General features: G+C 40.0%; 1 protein-coding gene across 12 annotated transcripts in view; it reads left to right on the top strand.

Annotated features, from left to right (window-relative positions):
• Positions 1-24,954, top strand: part of EHBP1 (EH domain binding protein 1) — a 282,634-nt gene that overhangs the window by 48,571 nt on the left and 209,109 nt on the right. For all 12 annotated transcript variants that reach the window (XM_050952010.1, XM_050952011.1, XM_050952015.1 and 9 more), the window contains exon 5: positions 1,269-1,322. In XM_050952010.1, coding sequence (XP_050807967.1) covers positions 1,269-1,322 — 54 coding nt within the window. The remainder of the gene's footprint in view (positions 1-1,268; positions 1,323-24,954) is intronic.

Here is a 24,954-nt window from a genome sequence, read left to right on the forward strand (position 1 = left end):
CATTAGATCACTGAGTTGAGATGAACATCACTTATTACCAGGGATCCTAAAAATCTATTTGCCACTGAAAAATGCACAATTTGTGTTTTTTTCAGAGACTCTTTAGTTTTTACATTTTGTGAAAACATAAAAACATATTAACTAGTCACTAAATTTTACTGAAAGTACCAGTGTCATTTATTCTGTATGTTCAACCTCCCCTCTTGCAGTTGATTTTTGAATGTGCTTTAAATTTACAGTGGAACCCCGTTTATTCGATCTAATTGGAATTGGGGCTAGATCGGATAATCAAAAATTGGGATAATCAGTAAAATTGTCAAAGAGCTTCCTATCTTTTATTTTAAGATTGGCGAAGGGGTGGCTGATAGTCCAAGTCCCAGCCATCCAGTGCTGACAGCCTGAGCCCTGTCACTGTCAGCCCCAGGCGGCTGGCGGGTCGGCTAATATGGGGAGCCAGTTAACGGTAGCTTGAATAAACGGGGTTCTACTGCATATCAATAAAACATTGAATTCAACTGATACCTACATATATTGTAGCTATGAAAACTAAAGCTCAGCATTTTGTTTTAATCATGTAAAAACACAGATTTTAAATTTTTTATTGGAGAATTGTTTTTTTAATCATGGAAAAGTAGGATCCCTGCTCATTTCCTCATGTTACTGTCTAGCACATGAAGCCTATCATGCATCTTTCTGTGAGGGGTAGAAGTGGTCTTATCCCCTAAACAAGAGTTGACTGAAAAAGGAGGCCATTCTCAAGCAGGATGGGTGTTGGTGTAACTTGTGGTGATCTGAGAGATTCTATCTGAAGAGTTGCATTATGTTCTCTGATCACGCAGATGATCCTCAGGCATGTGAAGATGAGGATAGGGACTTGACATCTACTGTACAAGAGCTACCTGTTTGATCTAGGCAGGAGCTTAGCGTCTTGCCTCTGTTCTCTGCATGATGTGGGACTATGGTGTAGTTATCAGGAAGGAAGGGGCTTTATAAATTAAATTGAAAAATTGATGATCCTGAATGAAGGGTGGTAGAATCATAGGATCTGTTCTGAATGCACCTCTTGTTTGTACCAGTCCACAACCAGTGAAAGTGTTGCAGAGGTATTATGTACTGAAAGCTGTTTGTTGGCTAAAATATTTTTTTCTGTGCCTCATCTCCATCAAATAAGGAAACCTAAATGAATAAGCATCAGTGGTGGGTCAGTTGCAGTTTCTTATATCTGGGTAATTTTTAGATTAAAGTATTTTTTTTCTTTTTTTTTTCAGGATCCCCATGCTGAAGAATTTGAAGACAAAGAGTGGACATTTGTCATAGAGAATGTAAGTCAGAACATGGTCATGTTTTTCCTTTCTATGTGTGTGACACTTAATGATTTTGAAGGTTTGTATGCCTTGTATGAAGACTACTGAAAAAAGGATGGGTTAAGTTTGAGCAGTTTAAAACCAAAACTAAAACATTACATCACAGTAATAGCAATAAAGTTGCCTCATTAAAATAACTGTTGTATATGCCTGTATTGGAATCCAGTTGGGATGCAGAAATATTTTGCAATGTAGGGAAGTGGTTATAAGCTAACATCAGGAGCCTTCTTGCTTTAATGTCATGAACATTGGAGGCAACGTGTGTTAAGAGCTAGGATACTAAACCTGCAGTTCTTGAGTTGCATTCAGCTCTCACGCGCAGCTCTTTTCTTTTTCTGATGATAATAGCTAATGCTTATAAAGTGCTGTATCTGTAGGATTCCAAAATTCTTTGTAAAGGAGGTCAATATCATTATCCCCATTTTACAGATGGCAAAACTGAGACAGAGGGAGGTAAAGTGACTGGCCCAAGGTCACTCAGCAGGCCATCGATGGAGCTAGGATTTGAACCTAGATGTCCTGGATTCCAGTCCACTAGATCATACTGTGCTTGTCTTGTGTGGTTAAAAAAAGATGACTAGTTCTTCAAGCTGACCTCTGTGTATCCCCCTTATTGAGACAAAAGTGATGTGCTTTCAGAACTCTTTAGGAAGAGTTGATGAATAAGTGAAAATGCACAAGATGGAAGGCAGGAATAAGGAGATCATATGAAAATTAAGAAAAAAGCCCTCAAAATATTGAGACTTGTGATAAAATCACAAAAATTGGCAACGTTGCACAATATGTCCAGCAGAGCCTTTATGATAGGTGATGGTGCAATCATATTTATGTATTTATAATATAAGGAAAGAACCAAACTTAGTCCTACAAATTCAACTTGGATTCTGAATGTTAACAGAAAAAAGTACTTTTTTCTTGTAAACTGAAGATACTTGATGGAGAAATTATAGGAAGACAGACGTGATATTTCACAATACCATTTATAGTCATGTTTTAGAGCAGAATTGCACATTAATCACTTGACTACTGCTGAATTGTTCAAATACATCCAGTGAAAGCATAGGGTTGTTCTGGGTTGCTTAATAGTACCATATACATCAAAGTAGAATCCACCTGTTGTGCTTCTTAATATGCCAAATATTCTAATGTTGCATTGATTTCAGTATCATGTTAAAAGCGGAAAGCAGTTTGTCTAGGAAAGGGCCATCAGCAAAGTAGTTCATTTATACTCTTGGTTTTTAAATGTGAAGTTTCTATTTTAGTTTATAAGAATTATTAAATAGGATGTAGCTTAGTTATGGTTTATCTGTTGTTTCCTTTTCTCACTTAGTTCATTTTAGTTAATGGAAGTCTCCAGCTCCCCTTTTCAAGAGTGCTCCAGAGCTAAGCAAAGTACTCTGGAAGCAACAATGCACTGTACATCCCTTCAGTCTACCCTTCTGGGTAGACTGGATTTGGGTTCCCGTGGCCTCTGTGCAAGTTCTCGTTCAAAGATTACAGTGGGTGCTTCATGCACTATTGGCAGGACACCTCTTTTTCCTTTTACACAGGGTAAGAGGATGATGTAGTCATGCGCTCTAACATATGTGGAAATATCCTGAGGAATGAGGGGCTTTGCAGTCTTGTTTTGACTTGGCAATTCCCAACTTAGCCTTATTTCCCCTGGCAGTGGCACTGAAAGGGGAAGTAACGCTAGGTTCAATATTCCTCTCCCCTTCGTAGCTTGCAGCCTGAGGCCTTGGCTACACTGGCACTTTACAGCTCTGCAACTTTTGCGCTCAGGGGTGTGAAAAAACACAGTGCCGCAGTGCTGGGAGCGCGGCTCCCAGCGCTGCAAGCTACACCCGTAGAGGATGTGGTTTACGTGCAGCTCTGGGAGAGCTCTCTCCCAGCGCTGGCTCTCCGACCACACTCGCACTTCGGCAGCGCTTTGAAATTTCAAGCGTAGCCGTACCCTGACTGTCACTGGGACAGCCCTGAGATGATATATGTGTAGATTATGCAGACTTTTCCAAAAACAGTATTGAGGCAGGTCTCTCTTTTCATTCAACATCTGAGTGAAGTGCCAAAACAGGACACTTGGGCAGGTCATTTAGCTGCTCTCTGCCTCAGATCCCCATCTGTAAAATGGGGACAAATAGTACTTCCCTATACCTCACTGGGGTGTTGTGAGGATAAAGATTGCGCGGTGCTCGAATATTACAGTAATGGGCACCATACATGTATCCAAGATAAATACTTTTTAGTCAAAACTATCTATCAACGTATTAAGAGGAACAAAGCAAGGAGGCAGAGTCTCTGCTAAATCAACTCATCACCAACTTCTCCCTCTTTGGAGCCAGTTCTTTATAGGTTTGTGAGATCTAAAGTTTCAAAAGTGAATTTCTTTTGCCTCATGCACCAAACTCAGTGCGCATGTCTGACTTCTTTAGTCTTCTTGCTCTGCTTTTTATCCAACTCCAGGCCAAGCAATAATACTAAATATTATACAGAAAGAGGCCTTAAGTTCATTAACAAAATAGACTGCAAACCACAAGCTTTTTTCACAAAGAGCTGTCTTGTAAATAGTCAACTAGTATATGGTTGTGCTGCTTTCTTTGTTATATACACATGCGTCCTTCAGGAGTGGACTGAGGCCACCGGTTCACATAAGCTACCAAATACCCATCTGCTTGGGAATGTTCAGCCTTCCATGAAACATGCTTGATGTGAGGAGCTAGTCTGGAAGTGAAAGTTACATTTTCATCAATCTTCTGAGTTATCCAGTCCCCCAACTCTGTCTTAATAGCTGTTCTTTGAAAAAGGTGATTGAAAGCTGCACAGCAACTTTAAATCTCAGGTATAGTTTTGAGATGGACTTGAAAGCTATAGGTAAATCCAAAAAAACCTGATCTGCTAATATACTTGAGAAGTTGAAAAAATCCATTTTTAAGGGGAATAGCACCACTCAGTGGTGAACAAAGAAATGTATGTCTGTTTGGTTGAGAAACTAGCAGTTCTACTACCTTGGACTGATGCTTACTTACACTTCAGAATAATCAGTTATATAGAACACCCAGTTGTTGAATATTTTTTTTTAATCTCTCAACTCTCTGGAAAAGAGACCTTTGTATCCTTTAGCCTTTGGACTACTGTCACTGGAAGTAGTCATGGCTTTGCATGTTTTGAAAAAAAGGAACATCATTGTCATTGAATCTATGGAGGAAAGATTATAGCTGGTAATCTCGGGACACATTAGAACCCTCGAATGACCTATGTTTTTGTGCAGGTTGTTTCTCTGCCCTCAAATTCTGCGGGACTCCTCTTCTTGATATTTAGCAGCACCACCAAAGAGTGATAGCAAAGCCCAAAACGATTTTGGGCTAGGAAGTTTTCATTAACCAAAGAATCTACACCCTAGTGTAATAGCTCCTTTTAGCTCTAGTTCTTGAGCCAGAACTTTATTCAACCCAGCTAAAGTACAGTAACAAAGAGTTGTTTTTGCAATACTTCAGAATGGCTGTTCCACTGTGCCCAGTATGCCAGATCACATGTATTTGGCTTAAATTTGTAGCATCAGATCTCAGTTGGCTAAGAGTAATAACTTGATTCAAAGTTATTCTTGGTTCAGATTGTCTTAATTAACAGTGGGTGTGGCATGTGTACAACATGGCCCATTGATTTCCATAATTTCACTGTAAATAAATGTCTCATAAGCTTTTAAGTTAACATCTACAATTCCGTGCTTTATCGGATCCATTTTCCTGTTCAGTGCTGGATTTTTCCCTACAGCACTTTTTAATGCTCTGTCTAGTCTAATTTTAAAGTGCCCCAACAAGGGGAATTTCACCATTTCCCTTGGGTAACAATTCCACAGATTAATCCATCCATCCCACTGTCAGCAAATTTTTCTCAATATTTTAACTTAAATTTTCATTTTCTCAGTTTCTTCCCATTCCTTGATGTTTAGTTTCTTTGTATATTTATAGATGGCTCTATTGTCCCCAATTCCACCTTGTTTTAGCTGTGCTATGAATATTTTGCTATCTGCATTTTTCCCCATCAGACAGATTTTTCAGTCTCTTCTTTTTGATAGTCTTTGCATGTTGGAGAGTCAGAATTCCATTGCTAGCAATTAGACCTGTACCATACTCTTCAAGGGTAATGGGTTTTCCAGCGATTAAGGATTGATAATTGGTCAATCTTACCCACTCAGTTCAGAGTGCAATACCTTTCTTCATTGCAAAACTAACCCGGAGGGATACTTTCTCTAACACATGATTATCCCTTCCCTCATTTCTATAGTGCAGTTTGAACAGGTAGTGTATGTCACTCTGCTGGCCCTCTTTCCCTTCATGATCCAAGTCTGGGCCTCCAACGTTAATTGTCCAAGAGATGACTTTGATTGACCACTTCCTTGGAGAGAGGATCAAGAAGAGACTTTCCAGTAGAAAATATAAGTAACAGGGAGGAGATAAGTCTATTAAAAACATAATTAGTATCTCATAGTCTAAACTGTGTGCAGAATTTCAGAACTCCTCCCATCTAAGTGAGAGAACTGTGCATAATTATCCACGAGTGCTTTTGTCTCTAGGATACTTTCAGCACTTAACATTTTTTTAAGAAGTGCGTGATCTAGCCTGTGTTCATGCACACTTGAGGTTCCTCGTAAAGTTGGCCTATGTTTACAACTCTCTAGGAGACACAATTGTAGAAATAGAGTGAGTTTCAAATAAAGGCCAGTTATTAGGGAAAGTGCAACAGCACTTAGTACAGGCTGTATTGAATGCTATTTGTAACTTTTCCGGTTGAAGGGGAGAGAAAGTGATGGGGGAGCGGGGAGAAGCTGGGAGGCAGAAGTACAAATGGCATTTGTAGTAGTTGCTAAAAGAAACCTCTAAAGGCAAATTGGTCCCAGCATTTTGAAAACTTTCACTCACCCCACCTGCAAGTATGAAGGTGGAGAGCCTCCTATTTGAAATAAATGTAATTCAAACAATGTAAAAAAGGCCTGAATTTTCCTTCCTATTATGTGCAGAATAATTTCTCTTCCTGTAAACATCACAAGGAAGAGAGGCAGGACTTCCCTCTGAGAGAAGGTCATCCATTGCATCATGTTGTGGTTTTATGATACAGATAAATGGCTACTACTAGAGACTGTCTGTCAAACTCATGTTGTTTCTGGCTTAACAGGTCTTCATCATCCTGCTCAACTAATCCTTTATGATGGTTCCAGATCTCGATGTAACTCTGGTTTCTCTGCCAGCTAGTAAAAGTAGATCCAAAGCCAAGTCTTGTTAATGTTTTCCAGGGCTCATATTAGGCTCCTCTGTTTCCCGTATTTTGCATCCATTTCACTGTTCTGTTGTGTATATAGGTCCTGATACCATGTTTATCACCATTCTTTTAGAAAAACATCTAATCTTGTCTTTAAAATTGTCAGTGATAGAGAATCCACCACAACTGTTGGTAAATTGTTCCAGTAGTGAACTGTCTTCTCTGTTAAAATTGTACATTTATTTCCAGTCCGAATTTGTGGAGCTTTAACTTCCAACTATTAGACTGTGTTATACTTTCTCTGCTAAATTGAACAACCCATTCATTATTAAATATTTGTCCCCCATGTTGGTACTTATAGACTGTAATCAAATCACTCCTTAACCTTCTCTTTGCTAAGCTAAGTAGATTGAGCTCCTTGAGTCTGTTGCTATAAGGCAAGTTTTCTAATTAATTAATCATTCTTGGGACGCTTCACTGAACTCTCTTTAGTTTTTCAACATCCTGCTTGAACGGTGGGCAACAGAACTGGACACAGTACCCCAGCAGCGGTCATACCAGTGCCAAATACAGCGGTAAAATAACCTCTCTGCTCCTACTTGAGATTCCCTTTATGCATCTGAGAATTGCATTGGTCTTTTAGGCCAAAGTGACATACTAGGAGCTCATTTTCAGCTGATTATCCACCAAGACCCTCAAATAATTTTTAGGGTCACTGCTTCCAAGGTATGGTCCCTTATCCTATAGGTATGGCCTACATTCTTTGTTCTTAGATATGTATATTTACATTTAGCTGTATTAAAACATTCACTGTTTGCGCCTGGTTTACCAAGTGATCCAAACCATTCTATATTAGTGACTTGTCCCCTTCATTATCTACTGAAACATCCAATTTTTGTGTCATCTGCAAACCTTATCAGCAATGATTTTATGTTTTCTTCCAGGTCATTAACAGTTTGTTAAATAGCACAGGGCCAAGACTTATTCAAGCTGTGTCTTTGCTATATGCAGAAAGAGCAGTGCTTCAGACTTGCTACTTTTCAACCGCTGGTCCTGCAGGTGAATGAGAAGTGCTCTGTTTCTTACTTCTCTTGTTCTTCACTTGAAGGTGAATTAAGACAGGATTATAAAGAAAAAACTATTTTTTCCCTTAATAGCATGAAAGAATAATCCTTAACATGTAGATACAATCCTCAAGTGCAGACTCCTGACTGAGGGCCCATTCCTGGAAGTGACTGTGCTCTGTGTGGTGCTATGCCCACACAAAGGTGCATTGACACTGGGGATCCACACAAGTGCAGCACTGCCCCTATAACAGGTCACCTGTGGGGTTGAAACTGAACTGTTAAGATGTTCTAACAGTGAGATATTGTCCTGGATCCTTTGCAGGCATGGCTTCGACACTGATTTTTCTAAACAACTGGGTAGGGTGTTTTAATTTTTTTTGAAGGTTAAGAGAACAAAGCATCATGAAGGAGACACATCTACTGAATCCATTCCAAATTCTTCTTATCAGAGATGTCAGCCTTTTACATTGAGAGTGGTTTATAATTAGACCTCAGAAGTGTATCTTTTTTTTATAAGATACACACCTATGTTGCTGGATGTGTTTACATACCTTAAGAAGCAAGATTATTTTTAAAAATTTCTTCAGAAAACTATATCCTGCCAATTCTCTGGGCTGAAGAAGATTGTCTCGCTAAAAGCTTGTAATTATTCTACAGCAGATAAAAATAGAGGTTGACTGATTTAATATGAAAAGTGAGTTAGGGTTCTCTTCTCTTTTATTGTCTATTGCTCTCATATAAATTCCATGAACCAAAACAAGTGTGATGGGTCATGTCAATGGAGACTTATGCCCCCTAGGGTATGACACTAAATGAGTAGAATCTATAAGTAGTAAATCAAGTGACACTCAAGACAAACAAATTAATTTCTGTTTCAACCCCATGTACAGTAGTTATAAATCATTAAAGGCTGAAATGTGGGACAAAACTTCAAAATGAAGGGAACATGAAAAATAATACTGCAGGGTGGTATTGCGCTGTTGTTTCTGTGGAAAAATCACACACGATAGAACCAAAGCCAGTGAGACCGAGGTTGAAATCCTGGCCCCTTTTGAAGTTGGTACAGGTTTTGCCATTGACTTCATTGGAGCCAGAATTTCAATCCTGGTGTTTAGGTCCTCTCTCAATTACATTGATTTTACACTGGTGTTGCTACACCGAATTCAATGGAATTATTCTTGATTTATACCAGAATCAAACCTAGGGTCTGGATGTCAGCAGACTTCTTCACCTGGCTAATTCTAGTACTAGATAAGCTGATCATATACTTCCTGATCAGTCACTGATCAGTTATTGTAGAATCTTGGGCGTCTCTTCTAGTGTATTTTTCAAGCATGTGGAATCTTAAGTTTAAGATGAGTATTTGATTTATAAAAAAAAGTAATAAAAAAAGCTACATTGTTTTTGTATTTTTTTCATGAAATAATGTTTGGCTTATCATGAGAGAGAACCAAGTTAACTTTTTTCAGAATTAAATGCGTGCATTTAATGCTTTCGAATAGGAAGCTCATAGTTCAGACATGCTTTCCTGGTCCTTTAATTCCCCTGTCATCTTTTGCTGTATGTGATTATGTGAGCTGTGACTGACTGGCTGGCTGTGTAAATTGGACTGGATATTCTGGTCTAGATATAATTCGGAATTAAATGCTGCTTTGTCAGCCATCTCATTCTTTTTCTGCTTTAAATTTAATAGAAAATCAGAAAAGTTGTTTTTCTTTTTGCTTACATTAAATATTTAGCACTTTGTTCTAGTTCAGAAATTTTTTGAGATTAGGTTTTTGGAGAAAACTCATAACTGTCCTTGTCTTGATTGGCTGATCTGCGTCTGAAGGAAAGGGTAGGAAAACTTCCCGAGTTTTGCAATGATTGGGTCTGATCCTGCATTCATTACACATCACGTTGGCTTAAATCCTGGCTGTATTGCAGTCGGTAGCAAAACTCCCATTGACTACAACAGAGCCAAGATTTCACCCATTGTATTCAGTGGGTGTGTTGGATGTGCAAGTGATGCAGGATTGCGCACAGTATTTGTGGATGTTTTTTCCTTCTGAATGTTAGAACGCATGAACATGAGACACTGGCAGTACTGGCCTGAGCTACCCATAGTGTGGGCAAATGCTGTGTAAGCTTTTCTAGACAACTTCATTTAAATTCTGACCTGAAGCAACCCTTATTCCTGAGCAAAGCTTGCCAGTCATGACAAATTATGCTAAAGTATGTAGTACTGTATTCATCTGCAGTGGATGTTTTACTTGTGACAAAACAAATATGAATCCAAGTGTCCTGAAATAAGACATCATCTAACCTTCTTGAAATTCATATTCAATCATTTGTTAAAGTGACACTAAAAGGTTAAAAAACCCAACATTTCTGACCTAAATAAAATTGTGATAATTCAATTTCAAAGAACTTTTAAAACCTACTTTACTCTTTTTTCCGTTTATGCTGTTAACATTTTACTCATGTTGGGCAATTTAAACAGATTAGTCAGGAAATCTTTAAATTCAATCCATCTCTTTTCTATTGTACTTTTGAAAACTATTCATTAAACATTTGTTAATCTGAATCTTTTCCCAAAAAAGGAAACATTGAGACCAAACTATCCTATAAATGATGAGAATTGTTTCTGATGCCATATTAATGACCATGCACTATAACATTTTATTTTATAATTATCTCTATAAACTGAATCAAATATTTTAATCAAAGGGCATTTTTTTTACTAGGCAACCTCGCTGGTGGGGGATGTAATACTACATTCATTGTGTTAAAACATCTCAGTTTTAAAATAAGAAAGTGGTAGAAAGTATCGTATTTTGTGATATTCATACTACAATTATATTAAAGCGTTTCATAGATAAAAGATAGAAAAGGGAGAATGCTGGGAGTTGAATAAAATAGTCTAGTTATTACACTCTAGTTTTTATAAGCTCAATAAATGCTGTAAACCGTAACACTTACAATGGAATGAGTTTGACACATAATTTATAGGGTTATTATTGATTCACAGTAGTAAAGCGCAATCTGTTTTCTAAATTGCTGGAACGATTTTGTTTAGATTTTTTCGTCTTACTTCCTGCTAGTTACCTTCTAATATCTTTCCTATAGCGGAGAGTGTCCTGTGTGAGACAGCTGACGAGAGCCCATATCAGATTCTTTACCAGCTGGAGGGAGGAAGCTGATAAATAAGGCAGTCAGCTCTGGAAACAAACCTTTAATAGTACATTAGGCATGTTTAAAACCAGCAGTGTGTATTTCAGCAATTCTTTGCATATGTTTATTCATAGAAAATCAGCAGTAAAATACACTTGCCAGTGCATACAAGAGTCTGCATGAGGTCTTTTCTTTTTCAAACATCAAATATCAGAACACCGTCTTGGTAATTGTTTTACAGTGGGGTTCTAATCTCACTCCAGATGTAAACTGAGCTGACCAACTTGTCTTTTAATAGAAAAGTATTTGTTTTAAGAATGTTCAACGTGCCCCTGTTTGTGTGTATGTACGTGCGCACACACACAGGTTTCTCTTGATTACTGGGCAAAAATTTTTTATTTAAAATGCTGCTTATTGGCATAATATTGTGATTATACAAATCTCATTTTTGACCCTGGGGGATAGTGACCATTCAGCATATACCACTATTATGAAAAGGATATAATGCAAGACACTCAGTATAAGGGAAGACAAAATTGCCGACATCATTTAATGAAAAATATTTTTGACACAAGTTGCCTTCCAAGGCAGATAGCTTGGGAGTCCAGTTAATGTGCTGATGGGTCTGAAATTGCATTTGAACAGTGTGCAAAAATTTGTCTCTAAGAGCAAGCCCTCAGAATATCCATTATTGTGTAAAATTGTAGTTCTATATTAAGTAATTGCATGTGGGTATAGTTGCCAATAACTGGAACCTCATGCAGTGCATATTCACAAAACTATGTGACCACCAGTAAAGTGTTGGCCGGCTGACTGAAGGCTTGTGGTTTACACATGCTTTTAGAGATACCATGTGGCAAGGTAGTAGAGCTGAGTGATTGTTTTCAGCCTCGTACAGTAGGTTGCTAGCCATCTTGCTACTTTCAATTATGTGACAGTTGCGTCAATTTTAGAAGGAACTGAAGCAATTAGTCTTAATAAGATATTTGATACCATTAAATTTGGCTCCACTCCATTTAATTTTCTATTTCTTTTTCCAGTGTATTCTTCATTTTAAAGGAGTGCTACTCTCTCAAATTATTTTTGCATATAATTTATAACTCTTGTCCTCTCCCCTTTCATTGTTTTCTAATCACATAGGGCTTTGAAAATAGAATTTCTCAGACTACATTGGCTCTTATGTTTTGAATGGTAGCAATATAAGTAAATCTTTAGCTATGGGCAGAAAAGAGCTAGGTCATTCTGGAGCATACAAATAGGGGATGTGTGGTAAAAAGGTGGTGCAGTCTGTTAATTGGAGTAGCAGCTGAAAGAACAGTGGGCAAGTACTGAACAGCATATTCATCATTTTCAGTATCTCTGAGGAGGAGTATGTGTCCACCATGTTCTAGGTTCTAGGGATGGTTTAGGTTAAATCAGTTGTCTGTACGCAGTGGTATGGTAACCATGTGTTTCCCAGGTGTTTGAAAAGCAATGTTTATGAGACACCCACCGGGATTAACTCAGTCTATTTTTGCCAAAGAAACAAAATAGAAACAAAACAAACAAAAACCCAGAACCAAATGCCTTAGAACCAAATGCCTTAGAACCAAATGCCTTAGAACCAAATGCCTTAGAAGCAAAAAAAAAAAAAAAAAAAAAAAGCCGATACCATTATCTTTTCCACCATCACTTTCCAAAATGTGAGCCTCAGAATCGGACCTTTCTTAAATAAATTCAGTGGAGTGAAATCAACAGATCACAGCATCAAGCATCACACACTACTTTCCGCTCTAATCAAGCAGAAGGCAAAACAAAATGGAAAGCTTTATTACAACTAGAATATGAAATCCTGAGCACATTAGCCTCCGTATCAGCACTTAAACATGACAAATCTGAATACATCTGAACACAAGCAAAAGGCCAGGCCTTTGATTCATCAGAAGGTAGGTGTAGTGACATTTGCAAGGAGATGAGAAGTAAAGTCCCGAGTGCTGTCTGAGCCACAGACTGCTGAATCTCAGCTCTTTTTGAGGTATGCAGAATTCTCTGACTCTCCTGGAGAAATGTTTTATAGGGTGAAGCACTGATTGATCTCTAGGGTCTAGCATCTGAATGACCTCATTGCACCTGAAGTGGTGGGAGCTGTAGTCTTGTAGGAAAAGGTATGTGATTCCTTTAAGGACCAGACAGCCAGACAGTGACTTGCTGTGGCAGCTTCCGACCAGGTTAGTGTGGGGATGCTGACCCTTCCCTCCCCAAGTGACTGGAAGAGAGGAGAGAGTACTTTGATCTACACCAGTGAAGGAAAAGCTTCTTTTACCTGGACCAGGCAGAGAAGCACCTATGGAAGTAATTAAATACCAGGTTTTGTTATGATCTGCTGTGGACATTGTTAGTTGCTCTTTTCTTGGTAGGACTAGGAAGGAATTTTTCCCCTCACCACCAGATTGGCCAACATGAGGTGTGTGTGGTGGGGGGGCATGTTTCACCTTCCCCACAGAAGAATGGGGGCTTAGGTGGAGCAGACATGAAACAGGTTAGGCTATGAGATTACAACTCATTATGCAAGCGGAGGGTGGATGTCCAGTGTATGTGCTCCATAGGGAAGGGATACGGTGATCAGATCAAAAGGATTGATGTGGGATTTAAAGGAGCTGAAACAAGGGAGGTTTAGGGGGGTCCTATGACTGGTACGGCTGGGATCTAACCCCTCCTGCTTTATAGCCCCCTTAATCTTCATTTGAGATTGGTGGTGGCAGGGTCCCAGAAGTGGTTTGGCTGGGGTCCGGGATGAGTAAAGGGGGCAGCCCCTCGCTGTGTATACATAACTGATTATGGAATTACCTGCATTGTACACTTTTATTTGCGGTGTACTCTGACATTTAAAAATGAAATTGCAGCCTAATTAAACCACATCCAATTTCTCCTCTCTTCCTGGCATAGGTGGACAACTGAAGCTTGGCTAGAAATTATTGCTAGAGTAGGTAGGTAAACCTTTTTGAAAAAAGGTGCTCCTACTAGGGTCTGACCTGCCTGGATACACAGTTCCCTTTCTGTGGTTAACCCAACTAAAGAAATGAGGCCGTTCCATCATGAAATGCATGAAGCTGCCTGTTGGCAGCTTCCCAACAGTTGAGACCAGCTTTTCACTGCAGCAGTTACAGGGATATTTATTTCAAGCAGCTTGAGAAGTGTAGAGGCAAAGCTGTGACTGAGGAAAAGCAGCAGGCAGTCCCAGTCCTGTAAAAAGCACAGTAATTGCAAAAGATGTCCCCTCCTACCTGCCCCCCTAAAAAAACAACCAAAAAATCCCCCCTCAAAGGTGGCTAGAAATCTCTTTTAAATCTCAGAGCTGAAGAAGCAACTTCGGAACTGCGGTGAGTACTTCGGTGCATGTTGGAATACACATTACAGACCCCGTCTCTTGGGGATCTCTTCATGACCTCTGACAGATGGCAGACTACAATAGCCAGGTAGAATATATAGCTTAAAAACCTTTGTTCTGTTCACATCCCCCAGTCTTCTGTGGGGAAAAAATGTATTAGATTTAATATGGTGCTGAGCGCTACGTTTCTTGTTTGATTTCCAAAGTTACATGTGAAATAGTTGACACCTAGGATCTGTATGTACACTGAAACAATTATTGTACCAGAGACTCCTTGTCAGTCAGAGCAGCAGATATGTTAGCTAAGAGAGCGCTGCCTGTATCTAGATACCATATTGTAAAACAAGTTGCATGAGAAGTTTGGAAGACAGACATTCAAGGTAGTTAAAGAAGTCAATGCCTTCACTGCAGAAGAAAGTGTTGAGACATTAAACATTTTATGGTTCTCGGAAGTCTCTGAGATACAGAAAACATGGATACAGATAATGTGTTATCAATGGTCTCTAAATAAAAATGTTTTGGTGGGTTTTTTGGAGTTTTTTGGGGGGGGTGTTCTTGTTAGTGGGATTTTCATTTGAGATATTTTAATAGTTTCTTAAGGAACATAAATGAATGCCGGTTATATTTTATAGGATGCATTGTACGGATTTGTATCAGGCTGATGTTGTCATAATTGTGTCATCAAGCCATTAATTATCTCCTGGTTTGTGCTATCAGTGGGATATATTTTGTATGTCACCTATAATTTTTGTAGGATAGAAGGCGGAACAAATATTTGTTCCTGTAAGAAACATAGAAGGCTGGCAAATAGCAATAAATTACTGAATCTGTCAAGTATTCCAGGCCTTCAATTTGTTTAATTAACAGTTTTTATAAAGCCCATTTGTGTCTATCCTGAAAGCAACTGGAAACTGTAAGTTCTCATCTCTCTCAGGAATTGGCCCAATACGAAGAGAAATGTTTCTGTGAACTTTAAAAAAAAAAAAAAAAAAAAAAGGTTGAAAATTATTTACCAAAAAAAAAAAAAAAATCCCCTATGTTCTTGGAAACCTAAACCTACCACTATTGGAAACTAGTTTTAGAGAGCTTACTTTCAGAGACTTGTGTGGCCAGATCCTCAGTGGATGTAAATCAATGGAGCTTTTCTGACTTATGCCAGCTTTATATTTTGCTCAATAGGGCATAAAATGTAAAAAACTATGCTGTATAAAACACAATGAATTTACTCCACATTCATCACCCAAAGTAAGTGTAAAAATCAAAATTTGAAATTTAAGAAATTTGAAGTGATGTGTGTAATACAGGTAAGGAATTTTTGAAGTTTTTATCTTTATTCCTTTTAAAGTAAAAAGGCTTTTATTTATTTTTAGTGGAAATGAAAAAAAAGAAAAAAAAACCTTTTAAACTGAAAGGTTAATATAAATGAGGGAATTGCCAGCAGTTTGTTCCTAATGTTGCAATCTGTAAAGAAAAGGAGAAACCAAATGAGAATATATGGTCAGCTAGTCTTGAAGGGAACAGATGAATGCAGCAGAGGAGGAGAATGGCCTAATGCAAGCCAAAGTGGAATAAGGGCAAAGGAAATACTCAAGAAAAAGTAGCCCTTTAGTAAATGAGAGAAGCCTGATCAATAGTGCTCACAGGGATAATCTACTTTTAACAAGAAAGGAGGATACAGTGATTTGAGTAATGAGGATTTTATCTATAGAATAACAAGTAATGGAATACTTGGAAAAACCGTAACCCTAACCCTAAAAATCTGTTGGTGCAGAGGATACTATAAAGTTGGTGTGCTTGTTTCTTGAATCCTGCAATTAAACCCTGCTCCGATTAATTATAATTTGTGCTGTATCATTTTGATTATATATTGTAACTGTAGGGATTGACTGTGATAAGGAAAGATTACAAGAACTAAATAAGCAGACTGGGGCTAAATAATTAGTGTAGACACTCTACAGTTAGGGTGACTGTAGCTGTGGGACAATTCTAGTATCCTCGCTGATCATACTGCAACTGTCCTAGTTCTAATACAACCATCCAGGCTGATATCAGGCCTCCTGTCCCCACCTCTTCATCCTGCTCTGCTGTCTCCCCTTTCACTGAAGCTGCTCTCTGCCTTCTCCTGATTATAAAGCTTTCCTTCTTTCTCTTTTTTTACATTTCAATAACTCTTCCTTACTGTGCAGTAGTTTTGGGAAATACAGTAACTCCTCACTTAACGCTGAAGTTATGTTCCTGAAAAATGCAACTTTAAGCGAAACGATGTTAAGTGAATCCAAGTTCCCCATAAGAATTAATGTAAATGAGTGTTAGATTCCAGCAAAATAATTTCAGTAGACAAAAGTCTATATATAAAAGTACACACACACACACTATACGTTTTAAACAAACACTTTAATACTGGTACACAGTGATGATGATTGTGAAGCTTGGTTGAAGTGGAGGAGTCAGAGGGTGGGTTATTTCCCAGGGAATGCCTTACTGCTAAATGATGAACTAGCACTCGGCTGAGCCCTCAAGGGTTAACTCTCACACTCTACAAGGCAGCAGGAATGGAGGGAGAGGAGACAGCATCGCAAACAGAGACATACGCTGCGTGTGTGTGAGAGAGAGGCACATTTCCCCTTTAAGTATGCTGACCCTACTCTTAAGTACATTGCCTTGTTAATTAGATCAGCTTTCTGAGAACGCCGCTGCTGCCAGCAAGCTCCCTCCATCCTGAGCCCAGTCGTGTGTCCCCCCTGCTCTATGGAAGATGAGGTAAGTGGGGTGCAGGAGCATGAGGGAGGGGGACACCCTGACAGCCCCTCAATTCCTCCCCCCCCCCAGCAAGCAGGAGTCTCGAGGAGCAGCTCCAAGGCAGAGGGCAGGAGCAGCACATGACAGTGGGGGGAGGGACTGTTGAACCGCCAGCAATTGATAGCCTGCTGGGCAGCTGCTGCACAGAGAACTTAGGGGAGCGGGGAGCTGATAGCGGGGCTGCCAGTCCGCCCTGGTTCCAAGCCCCCACCAGCCAGCTAGCTGCAACAGGCTGCTCTTCCTGCAAGCAGCGGACAAAGCAAGCGTCTGCCAAACGACGTTAGAAGGGAGCATTGCACAACTTTAAACCAGCATGTTCCCTAATTGATCATCAATGAAACAACGTTAACAGATATGACTTTAAGTGAGGAGTTACTGTAGTTGAATTGATGCCTAGTAGTATGTCAGAGGCCCATTGTCTTTCAGCCTCCTAATTAAATTGTACATATACTACCATTATGTGCATTAGTGAGATGGTCTCTCATTTGGAATGATCTATAATGTATTTTGGTAGCATGTATATTACTGAATTGGGAAGGTGGCTGTCCTACCAAGAGGAAACAGGTTAAGAGTGAGCGCAAGAGGTGTTTGAGGTCTAGGGATGAGAGAGGATGTGCAGGGTAGGCACTTCCCTCCATGACAAGTGCCAATCCCCCTCTGAACTGCCAAACACCCCTGGTGTCCTGGCCTGGGTTAAGATGACATTATTGGACCCTACTTGCACCTACCGTGGATCTATGTAGCCTGACAAGAGCTGTCTGTGGTAATGGTGCTCCCTGGGGGCTACCCACTGTGTTGCCAGTTGTCAGGCAGAGAATGGAGTCAATTCAAGAAAAAGAATCCAGCCTCTGAGCCCCCTCGCACATTACCACCTTTCTGCATGCGTGTTTGGGCCCTTTCTAACACCATCACAGAAAAGACATGTGAGTGATAGCAGGAAGAGCTCCACCCACACAGAGTGTTCTGTTGGAGTGATGTTGGCATGGTGAGTCAGAGCACTAGCTGGATCGATCTCTGGCAAAGTGCTTAAGCTGTATATTCAGTTTATGTCAATCACTGGCAGTCTTGTCATGCCACTTAAGCCTTTGATGTAAAGGCTGGCTAAGTAGCAGCATTCCTTGGAACACATGCTTTGGAATTTACTGGTCTTCCATTTTAATATGTTCATACCAAGAAAGCCGCCAAAATCAAACCAGTGATGGAGGCAGTTACTCAGTTCGCCTTTGAATAACCTCATTTCTGAACTTGTCCTGCTACTTGGTATGAAGCAGGTTATGAAAACAATGAGAGCCCAGAACATCAAGCCCAGTGTTCTTTAGCTTTCCTCAGTGCCCACATTTCACTTCAGTACAATAGAGTTGGTATAACCATGGTTTGATAGCTCTGCAGCTTTGTCGCAAGCTTGATGTCACAATGTCCCCACACAGGTTGCTGAAGGGTCCAAAACATACCAGCGGCTGCTGCTATACAAGTATCCACATTTTTCCAGCATCCCCCATTACTGTGTGTGCTGCTGCTCAAATATTTGACTGCTGCCAGCCGCTCTGTCCCCCATTTGGACAGTTTAATTCTGATCTGGTTGTAAGCTGGAGCTAGAGGCTGCTTGGTGATGATGGCCGTGAACTTAGTTTTGTCCAGATTAATAACCTGACTAACATGCACTGCTTCTTGCTTGACCATGTTATGCCATCAGCTGCAGCGATTCACCTAACTGAGCCAACAAGACTGAATCCTGTGAAATCTGTGGTCATGATAGGAATGTTTATTGAGTATCCGGGGAAATGGCTAATTGTGAGGTGTATTAGGCTGGTGAATAGTCTCACTAGGGAAGTGGTGGAAGCCCCATTACTTGGGTCATTAAAATGACACCAGACAAAGCTCTGGAGAATATACTTAAGGGAGCAATCCAGCGCTTGTGGGATGATCTAACACAGTGGTCTCTAACATTTTTACGCTCAAGATCACTTTTTGAATTTAAAGACAACCGAGGATCTACCCTGCCCCTTCTCCAATGCTCCGCCCCTTCCTCGAAGTCATGCTCCAGTCACTCCATTTTCCTCCTCCCTCTCTCCCGGTTGCTCGCTATCCCCCACCCTCTCTCACTTTCACGGGGCAGGGCGTTGCGGTTCGAGAGGGGGTGTGGGCTCTGGACTGGAGCCGAGGGATTTGCAGTGTGTGAGGGGGCTCTGGGCTGAGCCTGGGGCAGGGGGTTGGGGTTCAGGAGGGAATGAGGGGTACAAGCTCTGGGAGGGAGTTTGGGTGCAAGAGGGGGCTCTGGGCTGGGGCAGAGTATTGGGGTGCAGGAGGGGGTGCTGGGTGCTGGCTTTTGGAGGGGGTAAGGGCTGGGGCAGAGGTGGAGGATGGGGTATGGGTTGCTGGTCTGGGAGAGGGCTCAGGGCTGGGGTTTGGGGTACAGGAGGGGGTTTGGGATGCAGGAGGGGGTATGGGGTGTTTGGCTCTAGGAGCGGGCTGGAGGTTGGGGTGCTGGCCTCCTGCCAGACAGTACTTACAGAGGACGGCTCCTGGTTGGCGGCGCAAGACTAAGGCGGGCTTCATGCCTACCGCAGCCCCACACTGCTCCTGAGGGGGTAAATGAGCCCCTTTGGCCCAGGGGCTGGGGCAGGGAGCACGTGGCTCTCTGCAGGCACCGCTCCCTCAGCTCCCATTGGCCACAGTTCCCCATTCCCAGCCAGAGGGAGGTGTGGGGTGGTGCTTGCAGGCAGGAGCAGCGCACCGAGACCCCTGCTTCTCCCCACAGGGCTGCGCTGGCAGCTTCTAGGGGCAGAATGGGGTTGGGGCAGACAGGGTGCAAGCCCACCTCCAGAGATCATGATCAACTGGGAGAGTGGGGGGAGGAATAGCTCAGTGGTTTGAGCATTGGCCTGCTAAACCCAGGGTTGTGAGTTCCCTCCTTGAGGGGGCCACTTAGGGATCTGGGGCAAAAATCCAGCCCTTGGTCCTGCAAGTGAAGGTAGGGGGCTGGACTCAATGACCTTTCAGGGTCCCTTCCAGCTCTACGAGATAGGAATATCCTCCATATAATATTTTTAAAAAAACATCCCCAGGATCAACCAGTCAACCACAGTTGGTGGCCACTGGTCTAACAGGTCTTTTCTGTCTTCAGTTGTTGTGATAATGTGAAAGATTTTCTTCTGTGTTTCAGTGAAGAGCCTTGAAATGGTCTTAAGGTACAGTATGCTTCTAGATTAGGAAATATGGGATATGTCTTCACTAAAGAATTAGCCCAGGGCTAAGCCTGGGTGTCATCATTAGTTCCCCTTCCATCCACACGGTAAAACCTCTAACCCAGGCTTGAGGGTGCTAGCTAGGTGGGCTAGCAGACACAGTTGATAGATATAGATTTGAACTTGCTTTTTGCTTCACCCCGGGCTGGCAAGCCACCCATTTTGCAGTGAGAGTGTAGGCTAACCAAACCCAGGTGTGGTTAGTTCTCCAATCCTATCTCATAATTCCACCTGGTTTATACTTCCTTGTCTAACTCTTCCCTTCTCCTGCACTGTTTTAACCCCACATTTGTCTGCTCCATTTCTGCTGCACTTCAACAGCATTTAAACAGAGATGCCATCCAAGAAATCCTTCTCTTGTGCTACCATTTGGACAGAAGCTGACACCTGCCTTTGGGTAAAGCTGTGATATCAAGAAGACCCATAAGAGCATTTCTGCCCAGGAAGGATGGACAAGTTCTCCCACAGTGCATTGCAGATTAATTCATGAAGTGGCCCAGTTCAAGGCACTGCTAGTAACCGTGGCGCATCCTCTCAGAATCTGGGCTAGCAAACAGGCCAGTACAGCACTATTGGAGATACAGCCACACAATTCTGGCACGAGTAGGGCTTTGTATTGGGGATGCTTCACCCATGCTTGGCTAGCTTGGGCTGACTCTCCGGTGAAGACATACCTTGGTTTGTCCTGGTGAAACCTCTTCCAGAACACTAACTTTGCATAATGCTGTTTAGTGTATTATAACCACTTGATGGCACCCTTTGATTTGGTACATACCTCATTAGTAACAGCATAGTGCAGTGTAGCTGTAGTATTTGTAATGGAATAACTTCTAAGAACTAAAGACTGCAAGGTATCTGGTTAATGTAGAGATGAAATGAATGAAACAGCAAGGCTAAGCTTTCCTGACCCTTCATGAGAGAATAGATGAAAAAAGGAAGAATAAGCCATTGTGCCAAAGGGAGATGATGAAATTCAAGATCCACACACATAATCTCTGGCTCAGCCTCTGAAATGTTAATCCTTGGGTAGAATTATTTGAGCTGTAGATTGCAATTTATCATCAAAATGGCACTGTGTCAAACAATACTTCTTGTATGTGTGATGTTTAGAACTATCCAATTTTAATATAAAATGGTTCACAGAGCACTGTCCTGACATTTAAGTAGCAACTCGTTAAGCTCAGGATGTTTTTGCTAGTTTCTGTACACATGCATAGTAAGCATGTAGCTTATATTCCAGAGATCGCCTTTAGGATCTTGCTGTCCATGTATAATGTTTTAAGGGGTGACCTGTTTTGAGCGATGACAGACAATTGGACTGCTTAATAATAGCTGTAAAATTAAGTAGTCAAAATTATTTTGAGAGATACTCTGTGCTTCCTTTATGACAAAGAAATATGACAGTCATTTGCTGATATGATAAAAATGCTCACAGCTTAAAATTAATATTTTTCCAGATTTGTGTGCCCAATATTTGAGGTGGGCAGGGGTCAGAAAAATATTTTCTCCCTGTGTCTTCACCACTGAAAACTCAATACAGGTTTCCCTTTCCCTCTTCTCTAGAGTGCCAGGAGAGGGAGTTAAAAGTTGCTCTACCAGTGAGGGTAAGAGAGTCTGCCCTAAAATTCAACCTTTTCTACTTTAGAGAAGGTAGTATTTCCTGATCTGTTAATGAAACCCAGAAATCTCTTATTCAAGGCAATCAGTATAAACAGAAAAATACATCTACAATTGGCTTAGTACATGTTCAGTGGAACTATGTCAGTATATCTATTTTTAAAACTATCCACTATAAATATACCAAATTATATTTTAAACAGCTTTAAAAAATATTTTAAAATCAATTTACAGTCAAACAAATAAACCCCTTCCTTTGAAAATCTTGTATTTGTTGGTTGTGGGTGGGTGAGAAGATGGAAGAGAGGGATTAGGGAGGCAAGGTATAAACTTGACAATTATACACTTCCAAAATTCCTCTTCAACATTCCCTTTTAAGATGTGATCAATAACTGCTTTGAATTTTTGTATTGGTATAAAGTTTGCTTTGGCATAACAAGTAATTAAAATGTGCTGGTATCAACAAAGCAATTATTAAGAAGATACAAGACATTTGAGACCTGTAGGACTGACTGAGGAATCATATAGCTGTGAACTGAACTATGAAGGAGACATTTGTCTTGCAGTGGAACCTTTTATGTTAATCCTTCCAACCTTTATATTGTGGCATTTTTGTGATAGTATTTAGCCAAAGCACAACTTGTACTGTGCACTTATTGTACCTCTCTGTCAGAGTTGAGCCATTATATGGTATTTTTAGCACAATTTCATCAGAACTCGAATTTTATATTTCTCATGTACTGTGGACCTGTTTTTCAAAAGTTGCTGTCTTAGTAGTGACTGCAGAATCCAAATGTCCCTGTATCTTTTGTCTGTAAAATGAGTATGTATTCCCTCAGTGTTCAGTAATCTGTTTGTGTATGCAGTGATGTGTGTCACGTGTGTGTATCTGTGGCATGTCTGAGCACACCTGAGATATTCAGTTTTGAAAATTACACAGAGGAGTATAAGGCACACATATGTATGTATAACTTATAAAATGTGTGTATATTTAACTTAAAATTACACAGATTACAAACAGCTTTGCCATCCCAAAACATATATCCCAAAGCATATAATGGGTGTGAGCACATTTTCCAAAGTATACTGTTTTTATCAAAAGAACACAGAATGGTAATTTTCTCACATGACCAACTTTTGCATGTCTGATGTTGGTTTGAGGTGCTGCATCAGTATTACAGTTGTTCGGGCTTGCAGGTACTTACTTAGTAATGATTTAGAATTTCCTGTTGTTGCCTCCTGTTTGTTATATTCAGAATGAATGCAGTCTTGGAAAATTGATTTATGATAAAACAGCATGAAAGAGTATTTTGTGGGAAATATAGCTATTTCTGTGCATTGTTAGATAAAGATTTTGTAAGTTAAAACCAATCAATCTACAGTTGATTCTTTGGTTGTGTTTTGGCTAAAAAGCCATTCCAAACTACTGAAATACCTTTTCGTATCGGGGGATTTATATTGCATTCTTTCCAAGTGCAATGTACAGATATAACCTATTTCTGATAAACGTGATGCAGATGAATAGCAAAGGTTAGTTTTAAAAATATCTTGGATACCAGGTGTTCTGAGTCATGAGTTATGTTTGAGGTTCAGATCTTACTGACTTAGTTTAAATAGTTCCGCTTTATTTATTATGGCCAGTTTAACTTTTCATTACCAATAAGACTCTAGATTAAGCTTCTGGTGTCTTGATTTGCATCCTGTTTGTAAAAACGCAAATATGAAATCTGTCCTTAAACCAGAAACTGTAGAGAAGCGAGTCACAGCAAATCTTGAGAATATGTTGATTTGCATTCTGTCTGGAGGAAGTATGACAAAGTGTGTGTGAAGGAATTGCTTTAAAATGTATACAGTATTTAAAAACAGACTGAATTGTCATGCTGCCAAAAAAAGTTAATACTGTAGTTCATTTTGTTTCTGTAAGGGTTTTTGATCACTATACATAAAAACAAAAGTTTGTTTAAACTTTTTGTCTTGTATTCATTTTGATAAGGTAATGGACTAAACTAATTTTAGTGTATTTCAGAAATGTAAGTGGCAGAAAGATTTTAAATAAATATTATACAATTCATATACATTTTGCATTGAAGTTAATGCAATAATAATCTTCAGAATACAGTTTTCTTCAGAACTTGGTATGACACTTGGCTATATATGTGTTCTTTTGTATAGAATATATACAAAAACAAATGAGGTGATCATATACTTGGAGTGGTTTTTAATTCTGAATGTACATTCCCTGAAGAAATAAGTAGCCTGAGTTAGTGATTGGATTTCAGTTTTACAAGCTTCCATCCTGACCGCACAGAGTTTAGTGGGATACATCATTGGCTATTATATATACAAACTAGCTTACAATTTGCTCAGGCAGAATGCTTGTTTTATATTTCTGATATTTGCTGGAGACACTTATACAGGCCATAAAAATTGTTAAACTGAAACTTGCCTCCATGTAGCCAAAACGCAACTGTGTACACTTGGTTATATTTAGGTTAGACATGGATTAATATTGGCTTACTATTGCTACTTACAGTACATTACCATTTCAGATCTGTGCATTTACTTTTAAGGTATGTCAATTGTTGTAAATAATTAAAGTGGTGCAGATGCTATTGTCCTAGCCAATTTAAAGAATGAAGCATGAATTTCCAGTTATGTGAGCTAGATGATGATAATGCTGTAACAGGGTAGTTGCTACTGTGAGCCAATTACACTCTAGTTAGTCAAAGTAGGTCTGTGGTTCACTCTGTACCTTTGCTTGTTCTGAGAATACACTGCTTCTTTTTGTCCATTTATATTGCTGAATAATCTTAGTTTCCCACTGGCGGCAGGGTGGTCCAAGTGACAGATTTTACTCTTAATAAGCTTAGGGGCAATAATCCAAGTCATACAGGTCACATGTACAGTGTGATGACTTTGAGTTTTTTTCTTTCCAACTATAGTTGTGCCAAAACATCAGACTTATTGTAGTCGTATATATTAGCTGCTAGCAAATTGGAGCTAAAACACTAATTTCTGATAATTGCTAATGCAGAAATGGTGTTTTTCTGCTTATGAGTATGCCACAGGTGGGACTGCTGCATTGG

This window comes from Gopherus flavomarginatus, chromosome 4 (assembly GCF_025201925.1).
Source record: "Gopherus flavomarginatus isolate rGopFla2 chromosome 4, rGopFla2.mat.asm, whole genome shotgun sequence".
Classification (NCBI taxonomy): Eukaryota; Metazoa; Chordata; order Testudines; family Testudinidae; genus Gopherus; species Gopherus flavomarginatus.